The 17425-nt window shown below is 43.3% G+C and overlaps 2 protein-coding genes across 16 annotated transcripts in view; both read left to right on the top strand.

Moving 5' to 3' along the window:
* The window catches only part of MCU (mitochondrial calcium uniporter), a 97191-nt gene extending 91148 nt beyond the window's left edge, over positions 1-6043 (top strand). The window contains exons 6-8 of one of the 2 annotated variants that reach the window (XM_054205776.1): positions 436-639; positions 2767-2883; positions 4087-6043. In XM_054205776.1, coding sequence (XP_054061751.1) covers positions 436-639; positions 2767-2883; positions 4087-4203 — 438 coding nt within the window. In that variant the 3' untranslated portion in view covers positions 4204-6043. Of the gene's footprint in view, positions 1-435; positions 640-2766; positions 2884-4082 lie in introns of both variants that reach the window. The other variant, XM_054205777.1, reaches the window with a different exon arrangement.
* OIT3 (oncoprotein induced transcript 3) overlaps positions 4587-17425 on the top strand; it is a 31702-nt gene continuing 18863 nt past the window's right edge. The window contains exons 1-5 of one of the 14 annotated variants that reach the window (XM_054205762.1): positions 4587-4722; positions 6141-6270; positions 14860-14932; positions 15451-15825; positions 16310-16420. In XM_054205762.1, coding sequence (XP_054061737.1) covers positions 15582-15825; positions 16310-16420 — 355 coding nt within the window. In that variant the 5' untranslated portion in view covers positions 4587-4722; positions 6141-6270; positions 14860-14932; positions 15451-15581. The other 13 variants (XM_054205761.1, XM_054205760.1, XM_054205756.1 and 10 more) reach the window with 13 other exon arrangements.

Genomic DNA, 17425 nt, shown 5'->3' with positions numbered 1-17425 from the left:
AGGCAGCCTTAATTTATTTCAAGGTTTTAATTAGGTCCCTGGCATGCTTAAAGATCACTGAAGCAGAAAAGATGCAGTAAGTGTATCCAAACCATATCTGTTTCTGTTTTCTATGGAAGTATTTTGTTTCTTTGCTTTATATAATTGGAAACGAACTTGGTAGTAAATAAAGACTGGGGCTAATGCAACAGAACATCTCTGAACATAGAGAAATAAGCAGCCTTGCAAGGTATCCAGAGCATGCTTAGAGTAAAATATGGTTGATGGGAAGATACTGATAGAAAAGGAGTCTGGATTTGTCTGTATAACTGAGACTCAAATCGTGTGTCTCAAACAACTTAGGATTTAATATAAATACAAGGTGTTATTTTCACATATCTCTTAATTAATGTAATATTTTTGAGAATGTAAGGCGTGTACTTGTGTCTCCTGCAGGTAAGGATGGAGCTCAGCAGGAAAGCAGAGAAGAGGACAACCTTGGTGTTGTGGGGAGGCCTGGCCTACATGGCCACTCAGTTTGGGATTCTGGCCCGCCTCACCTGGTGGGAGTATTCTTGGGACATTATGGAACCAGTCACCTATTTCATCACCTATGGTAGTGCCATGGCAATGTACGCTTATTTCGTAATGACTCGCCAGGTAGGACTTGTTGTGCTGACATTGACACTTCAGTAGAAGACTTACTTTGAGCTCTACTCTCTAGAAAATTAGGAAAATTGTGCCTGTTAGAAATCGCTTTGCCCCTTCCTTATCCTGTCAGAACCTAATGCCACTTGATTTAATTTGTTCTGTCCAGGAAGGTTGTATATGGTTGTGGGGGTCTGCTGGTGGTGGTCATTGCTGTTTTCTTGGTTGTCCTACCATAAATGCTTATATATGTTCTGTGATTGACTGCTTTAGCTATACAGGTTCATCTACTGACAAGTAATAGTTTCTGCACCCACACACACGCAGCCTCACACACATTGACTTGCACTGGAGGCCTCCAAATGCTGTGATTTATCATCCCAAACAAACTATGGGTGCATGAGGTACCTTTCTGAGTTCCAAGGAAGAACACATCTCTGACATGAGACACTGGCTTTTTTAAAGAGACAAAGGTTCATGGATCACGTTGGAAATGCTTTTGTGTAGGTGTTCCATGGATCTGGCATCCCATCCATCCAGATGAAAGATCCTTCTCTGGATCTTTGTAGTTGTGACAGACTCTGCATGAATTTCTAGTACACGGTTTGTCTCATCACTCACATTTAAACTTCATAATCCCACCTAAATACTGAGGGAGGGAGGGCTCAAAAGGTCTCTGCTGTCACAAGACCATCAGAAGAGATGCTGCAGGTATTCCAGTGTGGAGTCCCAGGGGTCTTTCAGCTGCATCATTTCAGGGGCTGGGGACAAATGTGCTGCAATAGTTCTTGCCAAGTGCAGGTGGAACTTCTGCCATGTTTGAACTCAGATTTGATGTTTTAATCGTCATCTGTATCAACTAGTACCTCTTCTACTAGACCTTAAAGCCTCAGCGTTTCAGGGATGGCTTGACTCTGAATGCAGCTTTTCTCCACCTGACAGCTGTGATCAATGGATGCATACCAGACACAGGGGCTGTGTGATGTTCCAGTGCAAGGAAGAGTTAACTTCGGCAGAGGCAGACCTGTGCTTTGTAGAGGCTGTGTGGGATTTGGTGTGAACAGCTCTGCTGCTCTGAGTTATCTGCTTTCTCTAAAAAGCTCTGACTTTTTGCACTAGAGTATCCCTGGCAAAAGCTGTGGTATTGGGTTCTTGTTCTCGCTTGCATGGCTTGGTTAAGAAATGAGCTCACAAGCAACTATTGTTGCTTTAATTAGCTACTGCATGTTTATGACCTTAAGAAAAAGAGAGTAAGGGCCATCTTACAAAGGCTTATTCTGGTATTTTTAGCTTTTTCTCCCTTTCTTCCCACAAAGTTGTCAGTATTCGAACTCCGAAATGTGTTAGTTTTTGTTCTCTCTGTGTGGAAGGATTCACGCATTCAGGACAGGAGGGAGGGTGATGGTAACTCACTGCTGGAGTGTAACATACTAGTAGAGAAGCAAATGCCTGACCATACTGGGTCTGGCTGGGATGGAGTTAATGTTCTTCATAGCAGCTGGTATGGTGCTTGTTTTGGATTTGTGACCAAAACAGTTGTGATAACACAACAGTATTTTTGCTGTGGCTGAACAGTGCTTGCACAGCATCAAGAGCTTGTCTGTTTCATGTTGCTTCCCCTGCTCCCCCAGGAACAGGCTGAGGGTGGGTGAGGTGTTGCAAGGGGACACAGCCAGGACAGCTGACCTGAACTGACCAAAGAGATATTCCATACCATATAATGTCTTGTTCAGCAATAAACTGGGGGAGAGTTTCTCCAAAGTAGCTGTTTCTCGGAGACTGGCTGGACACTGGTCTGCTGGTGGGAGGTGGTGAGTGGTTGCTTTTGCATCACTCCTATGGGGTTTTGGTTTTTCTTCACTTATTAAGCTGTCTTTATCTCAACTCTTAAGATTTTTTTGGTTTTTGCCCCTTTGATTCTCTTCCCCTGTCCAGCTGTGGGGGAGTGAGTGACTGGGTCGGGGCTTAGCTGGGGTCACCCCATCACACTGGGTGAGCTTAGACAGTGCTGTCTGGTCTTGTGCCTTTGCTGACAGGAACTAGTCATCCTCGCAAAACACACCTGATACATACTGTGCTAACGGTATCCTGTGTTGCATCCTGTTGTGGCTTTATTCTTTTCTCCTTTTTTCTTTTTAGGAATATGTTTATCCAGATGCCAGAGACAGACAGTACTTATTATTTTTCCATAAAGGAGCCAAAAAGACACGATTTGATCTAGAGAAATACAATCAACTCAAGGATGCAATTGCTCAGGTAACAAGAATTTTTCCAGAAATAAGACAAAGAAATTACTGCTTGCAAGTTCGTACCTGCTATTAATAGATGCACCTCAAACAAGAATGGATGTATTATAAGTTTTGAGCCCATTTTCTTGTCACAGCCCCAGTGCAATCACTGAATTGGCTTTGATATGCCCAGGAAAAGAACTGCTGGATGTGTAAATCAACATGAAACTGTTGCCTCCATCTATCTGTAAGGGCCATTTAGAAACTGCTGGCAAATCTTGAGTTGCTTCAGGCACTTCATGCCTCAGAGGAGCCTAATTCAAGATTTCCTTTCTTCTCAGCTCCTACACACCAGATGGATTTAGTGAGGAATGAAGACTTGCATCCATTCAGTTCATGTCTTCCTGACATAGCACTTCAGTGCACTGGGTTGCAGTCCTGGAAAATAACATAAAAAAAATTTAGTTGTATTGTTAGAGGCAATGGGGGCAGATTTCTCATGTCCTGGAGATGGACACTTTTGGCAGACTGTCCCCATTGTGGGATTTGTTCAACAAAGGAGTCAGAGATCTTCCCTTGTGTTTCTGAGAGCCTTTCTACAGAGGGATAACATAAGCAGAAAAAGCAGAGCTACCACGTTCTTTTTCACTGCTCCATATCATTCTCTGTTTATTTCTAGGCTCTGGAAATGACAGTGTAGGATATCCAGGGCAAGATGTGTTCTCCCCCTGCCTTGGAGAAGGAGCTACGCAAGGAGTAGAGGGAGGTCAGGGCTAGGCTCTCTTGGTATCATGAGAAAACCCAGAAAGATGTCTGGGGTTTTTCATGCTGTGTTGAATGAGATACCCTTGGGTAGCTGTGTTTTCATGGAGCTTTTCTTCTAGAATCAACCATTAATTGGTTGTTTGGTGTTCTGTGTTTTGTTTTGCTTTTTTTAAAAAAAAAAAAAAAGGTTCCAGTGACTTTATGGGAATCAGATCTTCCCTGCCATATTCCTTTTAAGTGTCTGCATGTAGACATGTTCAGAGAAGTACAGAGCAAATGTCTTTCAGTAAGTGCTGAGAATGGTTTTCCCAACTGTAAGCCTGTGACTTTGCTTTACTTTTTGAACACTTCCCTTCTGAACAGGAACACCAAGGAAATATGGAAAAGCTTTCCATTCAGCAAAGGGGATTGGATGAAGGTGTTTTGAGAGCTTGTTCTTTATAATGTGTCTTTTACTTTTAGGCAGAATTGGACCTTAAGAGGCTTCGAGACCCGCTGCAGGTTCACCTGCCCATCCAGCAAATTGATGAAAAGGACTGATCAGCAAAGAAGTTTTGAACCCCAGCAAAAAACCTGTTCATAGCTCTTGCCTTTTTAATTAAAGCATTGCAGGTGGAAGCTGGGAGGTGGTGTGGGGGTGGAGGGTTTTTTACCTTTAATCAAGACGAAAGACTGTAGGGGGGGAATCTCTTAAGTCCGAAGATGGGACATTGTGGAATGTTAGTTCTCAAAAGGGCTTGGCAAATAGTCACATTTAAAAAACCGACTGAATGGCAATTGTGTACAAGTACAGGATTGGGGGGTTCATGAAAAGAATGTAATGCTGGGGTGTAGGGGTGTCTTCTTCCAGCTTTGCAGGGTCTGCCTCTTGAAAAGACACCAGCAGCCTGCTTAGCTTTTTAAATTTTCCTTTACCTGATTCAGATCTCTCTTTCTCTCTCAAAAAAAAGGAGAAAAAAAAAAAAAGAACAAAGAATCCAAGCCACCTGGAGCTATGGCTGGTGATCAGAACTTGCACTCCACCGCCATTAACACGCACACTTCTGATCAGACCTGGTCTCTTTTATAAAGTTACTACAAGACTGCTTTCTACTGGAAAACCGTGAGCTTCCCCTTCCCAGCCCACCCCATGTGCTCCACTGACTTCCTCCTTTGCTTATTTGTAGCACAGATTGGTTGTAGCCAAGTGAGAGAAGGAACACGTTTTCTTCTGGACATTTGATAATTGATATTTTGGATTATTCCATAATAATTATATAAACTTTGCGTCCCATTGCCCTTGAGCTCCTTCTAGAAATCAATGGCAGCGTTGCATGAGAGGTTTTTTATCTTCAGTCTTAAGGGAGGGAGATTCCCCTCTTCCTACCCCAAATCTGATAGCCACCTGGACTATGAAATTCTGAATGTTTAAAAGATCATGAAACTCTCGCAGAATTGTGACTCCTGCTTAAATGAACAGTTTTGGAACATGGAATAATTAAAATTGATATTTGACTGCTTGTGTAACGGGATAAAAGGTCTCATATATGGTCAAAGCATTTTCCTTGCCCAGAGGCTTCTTGAAAGCCCGGGGCTTCTACAGTGCAAGACACAGAACTACTTCAGTTCTCTAGCACTTTCCCCTACTTAAGTAGCTTTAAATGAACTTTGCACCCACAGGTCAGAATTTCTTAGGAGTGGCTAATGACATCTCTTGTTCTTAGCTAAAAGAAACAGAGGAAGGAAAGTCAACCCGTTGCCCTCTCTTCTAGCCAAGGCTGGCTGATTTCTAAGCAGATAAACATCTCTTCATTCAAAGCGGGTCAGTCTGTTTTAGCATCCTGCTGATAAATACTGTGGAGACAGGATGAAGGTGGGAGAAGGGCACTAAGCTTTATATACAGAAAGGCTGGCTGCTTTTTTGATGTTTCACTACTACTCCTCACTGTGTCATGGAAAGAGGCTTCTGCGGTTTTTGGAGAACCATGTTTAAAAAAAAATAGGAAAGGAAAAAACAAATCAGTATTAACTAGACGCCAGGTGCCTTGCAGATGTGGAAACACAGCTGGGATTGCTGCCTCTTCTCACTCAATGGCATGTTGGACCGAATGGGTGCATGTTTCTAGGTTGTTTTTTCCCCCTTCCCCTTTTCCTCTGTCTTTCAATTTAATTACATTGTGTGATTATTTTTTTATCTGTTTTATCCTGTTTGTGTGGTGAGTTTTAAAGGGGAAAAAAATGAACACGATCCTGTAGCTGAATCCTTGGTGTGTGTTTGGGATGAGGGAGGGAGCATGGAGAAAAGTCCTTCTTTAAAAAAAAAAACAACAAAACAACAAAACAAAAAAAAAACCTGAACATGTGTAAAATCCTGTATCATTTATGAAATATGTATAAAAGAGCAATGTACTTCTGGAACAATAAATAACTATTCAATTTTTGAATCAGTGCTCTTGAATAATATTATTTTCCCCATATGAGAAGAGAACATTGTATGTGTGGCAGCTGTCTCCTGAGTTTCCTCCATTTCTTTTTGTTTAGGTTGTTTCTTCTTGACCTTACATCACCGAGGCCGTGATGAATGCAGATAATAGCTTTCCTGAAGAAGCTCGGATGGAGATCTTGGTGCCATGCCTAGCTGCGTAACACAGGGATCTCAGGAGCAGTTGAGGTGGTGAGGTAGAGGTAGAGATGTTTGGTCTAACAAAGATCTGCCTTTGTTTGACTGGCACAGTAGCTCTACGTGGTGGCTGACAAAACCTGGAGACACGTGGCACGTTGCAGGATAAGAATATATATGAGCGTGTAACGCCCAGCAACCTAAAATGTACCAAGTGGTGTCCGTGTATTTCTGTATTGCATTGAAGTGCTGTTTCAGAGGAAAACTGGTTTTAAGCTTCTGTTACTGTCTTTCTGGGCCCTTGAATGGCTGTGGTCTGATTTGTCATGGTGACGTATCATTTGCTCATTAATTTTGGGAATCATCAGACTGTACTTTGTCCTAACTTTATGGGATGTTAGCTTGAGACATTTAGTGACAGAAGATTTTTATCATGTCCATCAACTGTTTAAAAAAAAAAAAAAAATCTATGATTGGCCAGTTCTTAAAACAGCCAGCTCTCTCCTGTGTTTTTCTTGAAGTCAGAGAGGAGGGGCTGGAAGCTGGTAGTTGTTGCGACCTACTGACAAACCCTCTTCTTCCAAGCAGCCCTCAGTCTGCTGCTGCGTACAGATGAGCTGCTGCCCTCCCTAGACAAATTGCTTGGAACAGTTGCATAAGAACTTGTCCATTTTGGTTTCCAGAAGAACTGAAGACTTTGACACCAAGGACCATTGTCCCCATTTTGAAAGCAAGAAAATGGTGTGACAAAATTGTTCGTGCACATGCTTTAATGTTGTTCTAGGGATGACGTGGGAAAAGGAGTAAAATAAGAGTCTACAATTGTACCCTTAAATATGGGCTGTCCAGTGGGTCTTACTAGTCTGTACCTCTGGAAGACTGCTGTCTCACTCCTCTCTGCACCACCAGTGCACACATGGTCTCTGCTGGGGGTTGATCACATGCCACAAACCTCAGACTCAAACCTCAGTGTCTCTGCTAATATTGATGATGTTTGCTCTCCGGATATACACTGTTGTATATCAACACCAACAAACCCTCTTGCAGTAGTTATTTCATGCCTCAGGGCCAGGTAGGTAACAGGGTCCTGTCCCACTGGCAGCACTGTAGAGCAAGCGGTGCTGCCTGAATCTTAATGTAACACTGCATTCTTAAGAACCTATGAAGGATAAACAGCAGCGTGTATTGCAGTGTTCAGATGTTGCTTTTTCTACTAATTTTGTTATTCGTTTGGTTAGCCTCTGTTCCCTGCTTTTTCTAGGAAGGAACTTTCAAATAAATACATGTCAAATTCAAAATTGTCTGGAGAAATGTATTAGGTTTCCTTTTTGACATGCCTGTGAGGCTCTACCTTGCAAGCCTCTCCAGGGGTGGTGCTCATGGCTCCTTTTTCCTGAAGAGCAAAGAAAAAATCCTTTTTCTTTTCCCCTGTAACTCTTCCGACCTGGCAGACAGTGATGATGATCACCTTGCTGCAAGTTCTTACACCTCCATGTTGACTCTAAGAGGGTTTGCATGATGCTCTGAAGCTGCTGTTGGCTGTCAGACCCTGGCACTATGTCAATCAAGTGAAGCTGGCCAAGTTGTCCTGTCTTTCTGAACAATTTCTTTGATCTCATTTGTGGTTTTTGTGTGGAGTTGTGAATGCTCCTCGCTGCTTTCTTCTCTGCCACGTTGTATGACTTTATTTTCACATAGGAAGGAGATTTTTATATCTTAAGTATTTTTCTGCCTATCCCAAGAGATTCCAATTACTCCCTTTAAAAAAAAATCAGTTTTATTCCTATACTGACATTAAGGGAGTGAAAAGTAAAATACAGGAATAAAAATTAAACTTGCAGTGTATCTAAGCCCTGAAGTATAGGAGAAGCTGGTGTTAAGGTGTCTCATCGTGCCTCTGTGAACTTGTAAAAGATGAGTCCTAGTCCTGTTTCTGCCCCTGACTAGTTTTGCAATTGTGGGTGTGCTGTCTATGCCCTAATTTCTCCATCTAGAAATTGAGGATCAAGGAAAATACACTGGGTTCTCTAGGACCTGTGGAAAAACACTCTCAAAATACCAAGTTCTGCATCACAGGGCTCCACTAAGGGAAAGGAAATAACTACTACTCTTCACTAGGAGTTATGTGCTTGTCTGATTTTAATGGGTTCTTGGTGTTTTACTTGTTCTTGTGTTGAGTTTGCTCATACTTCAAACTCGTGTTCACTCCCTGATCTCAACAGCCCTTCCCATTGGCACCGTGTCCTGGGACAAGTTGTTTACAGAAACAAGGCCTATCTCTAAGTCCTTGACATCCGTGCAATCCATCTTAGCAGCCTGTCAAGGCTTATTGTGAACATACATCCTCAAATCAATCGCAGACAGGGCTCCTGTCGTGCGTGTCGGGTTCTCCTCTCTCTCAGCAGCAGGAAATGCTGATTAGCTCTTCCGCCGACTCCTTCCAAGCAGGCTGCAGGAGTTACTCCTGCACCAAGAGCTGTTCTTCACACACCTCGCTTTCATCAAACGGTGGTGTGTCTTGAGCGGTGGCTCTGACAAAGACAAGGCCAGCTTCAGCAAACACCAAAGAATCTTTATTCATTAGTCCATTACAAAGAGCCTGATGCTTTCCAGCCTAGCTAATGCTTTGAAGAATTTGAGTTCCTTGTGTAAGGATGGTAAACCCCTCCAAATCTCTGGAATGAGCAAGAAGTGCAGTTGCCAACTGTAAAATAAGCTTTCTTGCTTACATTAAGAACAGACATACCTGGGCTTAGACTGCAGCAAATTTAGAAGATCCTATCTCTTGGGTTACCAAAATAAAATCCTAGCCCTCTATTTTAATATTGTCTTCCCTCTTCCTATCTTTAAAGCTGTGCTGATGAATACTTTTAAGAAATACTGACTTGATTCTGATTCTGCTGGGGAAGTCAGGCTCACTGATCTTTGGATTAGGGAAGTAGAGGTCAGGAACAACAGATTTACCAGATCTGTCTAGAGAGTGCAGGCCCTACAGCATCTAGAGTACTCTGTTAGAGTTGTATCCTCTCTCCAGAGGGTCTGTTTTTTGTTTTATGGGGTTTTTTTCCTCCCTTCCCCTCTAAGGAATAATTTCTGTAGCTCCCTGAGGCATAGATTTGCAGTGGCCTACTCTAATATAAGCTACTATTGTTTGTGGGGGAACTGGAGCCATGTATGTCACCTGAAATAACTTGCAAAGCAAAGAGCAAGTGCTGATAGAAGAGTTGCCACTGCTGGTGCTTCTTCCAGAAGACTGAGACAGGCTTTGTCTTTCCTGTGGATCCCAAAAATGTTTAGAGGCAGCACACTGAATCTTGTCCACCTTTAGACTGTTTCTTGGAATTGATAGTTACAGTGGTTTTAGCATAGCATTATCTCTGGGGATGCTGGGGCATCTCCTGCTTTAATCCCTTTTGGAGAACTTGATATGCTATGATGCAGTTTATTTCCTTATGTTAATTGTCAGTTGTCAGTCACTTACATATAACTGTCAAAACATTGCTAGAGTCAGACCTAATATACCACCTACAAAAATGAAAGTATCTTGTAATGAAATGGTTCAGAGAAACATACACACCTTTAACACAAATAGAAAATTCAATTCAGACTTGTCAGTTTTATTTACCAAGGACTGTATGTATGAATCAACCTCTCAATGAAAATGGCACAATATAACTTCCTGTGGCTTGGTGTATTATTCTCTGTTCAATTTTAGTTTCTCTTCTGGGAATTCACATAACCACCTTTTGAGGGTTATCTGCCTTGCTAGCTTTGCATAGTGAATTTGTTCTCTTTTCCTGTTGTTGAAAAAACTTTTCTGGTACTGTATAGCTGTCAGCACAATATAGCCACAAAGATTTTTTTTAATTTTTTTGTGGTGGGAGTAACGATAGTCATTTTTAAAGCTTCTTTTGATGTTCCCTAGAGTCATTCACCACTGAAAATGACTCCTCTGCTGGGGTGGAGTAGAGCATCATATTGTACATCACTGCCAAGGGAACACCCAGACAGAGAGAGGCCATTGAGAACTTTCTATAACGTACAATCTCTACAAAGCAGGCAAATACCCAACTCCTTGTCTCAGGCAAACTCAATATGAAAATAATGCAGCTAATTTTTTCCTACTGGGATTTGAAGCTACTGCATCAACCTTGATGTTATCCCTTAGGCCAGCCTCCTGCAGAAACACAGGGTGCAAAGGAAATGGGGAAATGCCTACATTTGTGTGATTGTGCAATTACTGTATTCTTTGCTGATGGAGAGCTTTCTGCCTGCCAGAAATCCAGACGATTTCCTGGAGTATGACCATTGTTCATAAGCGGGGAAGGACCTGTAGATGTGTATATGTATGTATATGCTAAAAACAGAGTTTTAAGTCTATTCTCTATAATAAGATCTACAGCTAGTGGGATGAGAGAGAAGATCCCTTTCTATTTGTTCATGCTGTCCTCGGTATCTCTTACTGCCAATCGTGGTGATTGGTTTGCTTTAGTGGAAAACAGATTTCAGTGTACTAGGTCTTATCTATAGCCAGAGCTTGTGGTTATGACCTGCATTTCAACCTAGTTTGGTTTGAACTGGTAAGGCAGAGGTTCTTAATTACTCAGTTTTGCATGGAAGTTAATTCAGTGTTGTTGGGTTTCTTGATTGTTGGTTTGGTTTTGGGTTTATCTGTTGGTTTTTGTTGGTTGGTTTGTTTGGTTTGTTTTAAAGACAGAGATCATAAGACTGCTGCAGAAAAATGTCTTTATTTGCCTTGTTTGATAATCTCGCTGCAACAGTCAGGTTGTGTGACCAGGAGTGGAAAGGGTCTTTGTGAAGCATAGGAACAGCTTATTTCCCTGTGGGACATCAGTCTTTCACTTTGACTGATGTTCCCATTGTAGCTCTGCTCCACACACTCATCTGCAATCTCTGCTCGGAAGGATCAGTTCTCCTCCTTTGGCCACTATTTCCTGCAGTTAAGCTTCTCTTGCTGGTGTTTTCTGCCTGTAGGGAGCCATGAAGTCGTATGACTTGTGGAAGGAGCAGAGATAACAACAAGCACCCATCTGTTCTTCTTTTCCATCCCTTCGGGATGTCCGGGTGTCTCTGGTTAGAATTCTTCTCCAGATAAGATAGAGGAGGTGTCACTGTGGGGTGGTCAGGCTAGAAAACAATAGCGGGTTGAGTCCAAAAAAACAAGATTGATCAGTAAGTACATCTCTGTTGTCAATAAGGGGCAGAACTGCTCTGTGGAGGTCAAGGCTGGAGCTGTACCCCACATCCCTTCAGGTTCTTCCTCTGATAAACTTCCAGGAGAGCTATCACACTTGCTCTTCAGAAAGCTTGGTGTCAGAAGCTCCACCGAGAGGAAGGCTGCAAGAGCCACAGCGTGTGCAAGGGCTTTCAAGCCTCTTTTACTTCAGTGGTAACTGTTCTTTGGCCGAGTGGAATGTCCCAGTACTTGTTATTCTGTATCTGCTTCATCATCCAGTTGCAGCCAGTGTCTTCCATGGGTGAGTAAAGAGGCATTGCCTTCAAGCTTATTCCTGTTTGCTACCTTTAAGGTTCGTGCTGAGCCTTGGTGTTCTTAAGTGAAAGACTGAAAGACATAAGAAATATCCTTTTTCTTTGAAGGTGGTGTGAAATTCTTTCCAATTGGAAAGATCTTTCTGTCGCAGTGCTTGAAGCCTCCCATATCCAGAGAATCTCTACTGCCAAGGCGCTGTGGGATTTTCCTCTCCTTTTGGAGGGGAGACGCTGAGTAGATATCATGCTACTTCTTCACCTGCTTCTTTGACAAATCTTAATTTAATTTAGTGTCATAATGCAGTGCTGCTTATTTCATTGCTTAGTCGTGCCACAGCAGAGACCTCCAGTTACACAATACACACAGGATTAATCTCTTTGCAGAATGGTGGGTTTCCGAATGCTTGCTAGAGCCTGATTTGTCATCCAATATATATGCTAGCATGTCAGCTAGAGAACTAATGATATCATCAAGATTACCAATGGAAAAGCTTTACTTCATAGCTAATGTTTGTCAGGCTGAATTGCTTAGGCCACGCAAGAAGTGTTGGGGAGGAAAAATTGAGCCAAGAAAAATGAAAAATAGAGGGAGTTGGAGACAGTTATACGTCTTGTGCAAAACCCCCATGCTTTCATTGTTTGGGAAGAAGAGATGAGAGGTTGATTAGCTGCTTATATATTTTTGTGGAGTTTTTTTCCTTAAAAACTCAAGTTAGTTTTCAGTAAACTGTGCTGCCAAGGACTGCTTGGTGTCTGCAGCGAGGTTGGCTTGGGGCACCCCTGGCAGTCTGAGGGTGTCCGTGAGGCTCTGCAGTGTTCAAAAGAGCACTGTCTGCTTTTTCTGCTTGTCTGCCTCCTCTTCACTTCTGCCTGAAGCTCTCGGAGAAATGGAAGATGGGAGGGTGTGATACCCTGTTCCCCTGCTCCCCTTCTTCCAACTCCCTCTGAGCTGCTGCATGTTCATCTCAGTAAATTTTATCTTTAAATTATCTTCTGAATGTTTAGGAGACAATGTGATCTCCCTAGATGAGTGTTTTCAGAGTCTATCTACAAAGAATATTTCATAAAGTTAATTATACTGTATGAAAGCTAATGAGAGTGTGTGTATTTTTGGTGCTCCCCAGCTGGGAAGCTGACAGGGCATTCCTCGCTTCTCCTCATTTGGCTTTTAACAACACAAAAACCTTTTTATCTTAGTCAGTGACTCACCCTAAGGCCATACCAAATCATCTTGTGGAAACCAAGTGAGTTACACTGAGGGATGCGCAGAGGAAGCTCTGTTCAGCTTTGCGCAAAGAAAGGCAGGACCCATCTTTCCCTGTCGCAAGAAGTCCTCCAAGCTTTTGGAGGATGGGATTTAACAGTGCTGCTGCTGTCTGTGGGCAAGGGTGGACAAGGAGAGGCAGGTGAAATCAAGAGCTTATGGGGGATTGTCTGGTGAATGTCGGAGATTTTCTGCTGTGGTTCCCCTTCTGTTGCTCAGGGGAACTAAGGGCTGGTTGTGGTGGGGAGTGAATCTGCTCCTCTGTCTGTCTCCTGAATTATGGCACTAGAGATTCCCTTCGTAACCCAGACCCACGCTCCCTGTGCCAGCTAGCAGCTCTGCAGCACTCTTATGACTACAGCAGCTGCCCCTGCCTTTTAAGCTGGATTCGAGGCCAAACAAAATGTGTCTATGGCTGAGGAAAGCGTAAGGGCGTTTGTCAAGAGAGTTGTTGTATTTGCGAGAAGGTACAAGATAGCATGTCAGTGAGACAGATATTTACAGAGGTTGCAGCTAAATAAGGGTGGCTTGAAGTCCATTCTCTGAAGCACTTGTAGTTCTCACTTCAAAGTCAGTGAAGCAAATCAAAATAATGAACCGAAAAGGTTTGTCTGCATCTGGAACATTCTAATAGAAGCAATATAACGTCTCCCCCCACCCAAATTGCATCATCCTATTGTTTAAATAAAACAAACAGCGCAATTTTAAAACTTGAAAAGAAGTGTGATGTGGAAAGTACAGGGTATGCCAGTCTGAGATGCATTTAATCAGAGTGATTGGTTTTATTAGCCTAATTCTAGCAAATGGTAATCAATTCTTCTTACTCAAGACAGTATTAGCATTCATTTTGCTTAATAGGGAATAGCTAGTCATGGGTAAGTGGTGCTTAATCGCGTATTAGATGTAAGTGGAAATGAAACCTCTAGACTTTTAGTGAGGAAGCTGCCAAATCTGGGTTAATTAGAAGACTGAAAATGTAATGAACACTTCAGTTCTTCATTTTTTGTCTCCCTATGGTATTCTTATGTTTAATTGTTTGCAGAAGGTTCAGAAAGGCCTCTGAAAAGGGACACGGTCTTCAAGCCCTGCACGAACAGACATGCACATACCAGGAGGTCCTTGTGTTTATATCTTGTCCTCATAAACACTCACTTCACTCACAAACATCTGATCTCCTGTGGAGATCAGGAGGGTTTGTGGGCTTGCAAGGAACATGACTGCGTAAAGAATTGAACATTTTGCTCCCCAGAACATCCTGATTCAGACCTTTATGTTCTCTAGATTTTAAGATAATAAAAAGATTTTGGGAAGCTGTTTCAGGTGCAGGGAGGCAGCAACATCTCCTAAAACCACAATAGATACTGTGAATCGTGGAGGTGGTTAGCATTTGGCAGAGAGGGAAATGGGGGACAGTCTCTAAAGGAGACCAGGGCACATCTAAGTGGATCTGTAAATACAGAGGGCTGCTGCCTCTCTCTCTTGCCTCACTGCAGAATTTTACAGAGTGCACAAATTTGAGTTACAGCTCTTTCAGCTCACCTTGGCATAAACGTACATAGCTATAGGAGAGCCAGTGGAGAACAAAACTCCAGGAAAATGGAGCAGCGTCTCTTTCTCCTACCTCACTTCTCGAAGCATACACTCTGGTAGAGACAGCCTGCTGGGCTATAGATCAACTTTATTATGACCTGGGATAGCAGTTCTTGTATTTAGCTGTTTAAAATTGTACCCTGAAGTGAGTAGGAACTGATAAATTATGCTTAGAGTGTATATATAAATACAATTATATAGAGGTCTAATAATTGAAATGGAATATTTTCTTTCTGTACACCTTAAAGGTAATATTCCTGTTGTGTATCTTGCAGTTCATGTTTTAACTGATGCTTTGCAAAGTGATCTCTGGCTTGCGGTTATGGTGACTCAACTGTGAGAGCTGAGGTGGGCTATGGATGGATTTTTACAGAGGCTGCATAACTTGTTTGAACTCTGTTCCTCTTCCCCAAGACGTGTGGGAGGGTTACCAGTGAATTCAGGATGAACTTGCAGGTACTCAGTTAGCATGTCACCAAAGGGTGGATGTCCTAGGTTTGATCCAGTTGTCCCAGGACATATTTCCTAGGGCAAAATCACTCCCTGGACTTCAATTTTATTTATATTACTTTTTTCCCCTGTCGTACTCTACAGCAGCTAAATTGCATGTCAGACTGTTGCATGATGTTGTAAGAGCTCTGTTAATTTACTTTTTCTTCCAACACATTTAAGTTGAGCTGTCAGAATTTTCCATAAAGCAATTAGCTGGTATCGTTGTTTTTCCCCGGAGATCTCTATCTATCACAATGGTTCTGTTAAGTCAGGAATAGAAAAAGAAATTATTTTGCATTCCTTGCAATTATCAATCAACAACTGGATTTGATATCTACCAGATGTTCTCTGTTTTGTCTTGCTGCATGTCTCAGCCCTGGACCCCTGCTCTGCCTACATCAGCCTGAATGAGCCCTGGAGGAACACAGATCATCAGATAAATGGTTCCCATGGCCAGCCAACATGCGACAGTCAAATCGATGGGGAATGGTATCGCTTCACTGGCATGGCTGGCGATGCTATGCCGACCTTCTGCATCCCGGAGAACCACTGTGGCACCCATGCTCCCATTTGGCTGAATGGCAGCCACCCGCGAGAGTCGGATGGCATCGTCCCACGCCAGGCCTGTGCCAGCTTCAATGGGAACTGCTGCCTTTGGAATACCACGATTGACGTCAAGGCGTGTCCGGGCGGGTACTATGTGTATCACCTAACCAAGCCTAGCGTTTGTTTCCATGCGTACTGTGGGCGTAAGTAATTGTTGAGATCACTTTTCTGAAACCCCTTTGTCCCCGTGATGCAGGAGGGGTAGTGAGCATCCATGTAGCTGAGAGAGGTGGTGACTGGCTTCTAGCTTTCTCACCCAGAAGCGTGTCAGGTGATGCAGTGCGGATGGTGGCCTGTCTATAAGAGATTGATTAGACTGTTTCACCTCCTTGAATTCTAGCCTTTGTTCAGCTAGTGGAAATCCATAACTGACCTGGCCGCAGTGATTTAATGCTCTCTGTGGGCCCTGTGGTTTGTCTTGGTGTGCTACCAAAGCCAAAATTTACATCTCTGACTTAGTAATTAAACTAGATTATTTCTCATCAGCTTCAGTGGTTCAGCTTTCCTAAAGTGGTCTAGGTCTGTAACTGATGGACTAGACATAGGGCATGAAGCTGTCGGGACAAATACAGTATTTTTGGTGCATGCTTAGTGGTTTGTGCTGACAACATTCTTGTCGTGCCCTAGATTTTTATGACATCTGTGATGTGGTGGATTGCCAGGACTCCTGCCTGGACACTGGTGACTGCACGTGTTCCCCAGGGACAACACTAGGACCTGATGGACAGACATGTCTTGGTAAGGGTGGAAATAACTTGTGTCAGTTACTGATGCTTTCTTTCCCCTTTGTTTTGTTGCTCACATCTCAATCCATTCTCTTAGAAAGCAGTGTAAAAAAAGGAAGAGTATTCTGAGAGGAGTTTTTCCTCCTGGCTGCCTAGATCAGGTCTTTGATTCTGTAAATGGTTTCAGATATCTCCCCGCAGGGTGAGGTATGACATCCCATGAGCAAATACACTCTGGTGCCCCTGGAGCTCCTTATGTACAGAGGGTAGATTTGCTTTCTGCATGGTCCAGCTGCTGAAGGCAGCAACTTCACTGTCAGTAGCAGAGTGTCTTTGCAAGATCACAGTTCACCCTCATTGGTATTCAGGAATGGCTGTGCAGTCTGTCATTAGAGATTTCCTCTCACCCTCTCTGTTGAATGCCTCTTTTCTCCAAGAAAAGTTTTGCTGGCTGGCCTAGGGCTATGCACTAAGCTTCGCCATACTTACTACCCTTGTGGGGCATTGTCCAGGGCCTGAGGTTTGAGGAGAGACAAAGAATTGGAGATCACAGCACAGCCTCAGGGGTTCTAGGCAGCAAGGCAAGGTGGTATTCAGGGGGCTGGCGTTTTGTGACTGCACTGGCAGAGACTAACATGACCAGGAGGGAGGTGGAGGGCTGCAAGTGAGAGCAGAGCAGGGAACATGGGCTTCAGGGATTTGTGAACCTCTGAGGTGAGGACAGCTGTGGTTGTGTGTGTGGTGCTGGGAGGAGAGCAGCTGGGCTGCAAGGTCTTAGGAAGAAGGTGGTCTGTGGGGCAATGCAAGGCGCTGGGAAGGGGGGGCAGCTGGGGAGCTGCAGAGCCTCACTGATGGATAGGAAGAGGTGGCATGGAGGGAGTAAGGGGTGCTAGTGTTTGGGGGAAGTGGGATCACATCGTTGTCTTTGAGGCTTGATTTGGCGGAGAAATTGAAAGCAGGGTTGGTCCATCAGGCTGCGTGGCAGATGAGTTTCTTCCATATGGACTATAGCTGACAG

This window comes from Rissa tridactyla, chromosome 6 (genome assembly GCF_028500815.1).
Source record: "Rissa tridactyla isolate bRisTri1 chromosome 6, bRisTri1.patW.cur.20221130, whole genome shotgun sequence".
Classification (NCBI taxonomy): domain Eukaryota; kingdom Metazoa; phylum Chordata; class Aves; order Charadriiformes; family Laridae; genus Rissa; species Rissa tridactyla.
Note: the sequence above shows the minus strand (reverse complement) of the source record. Positions and strands in the feature narration are given on the sequence as shown.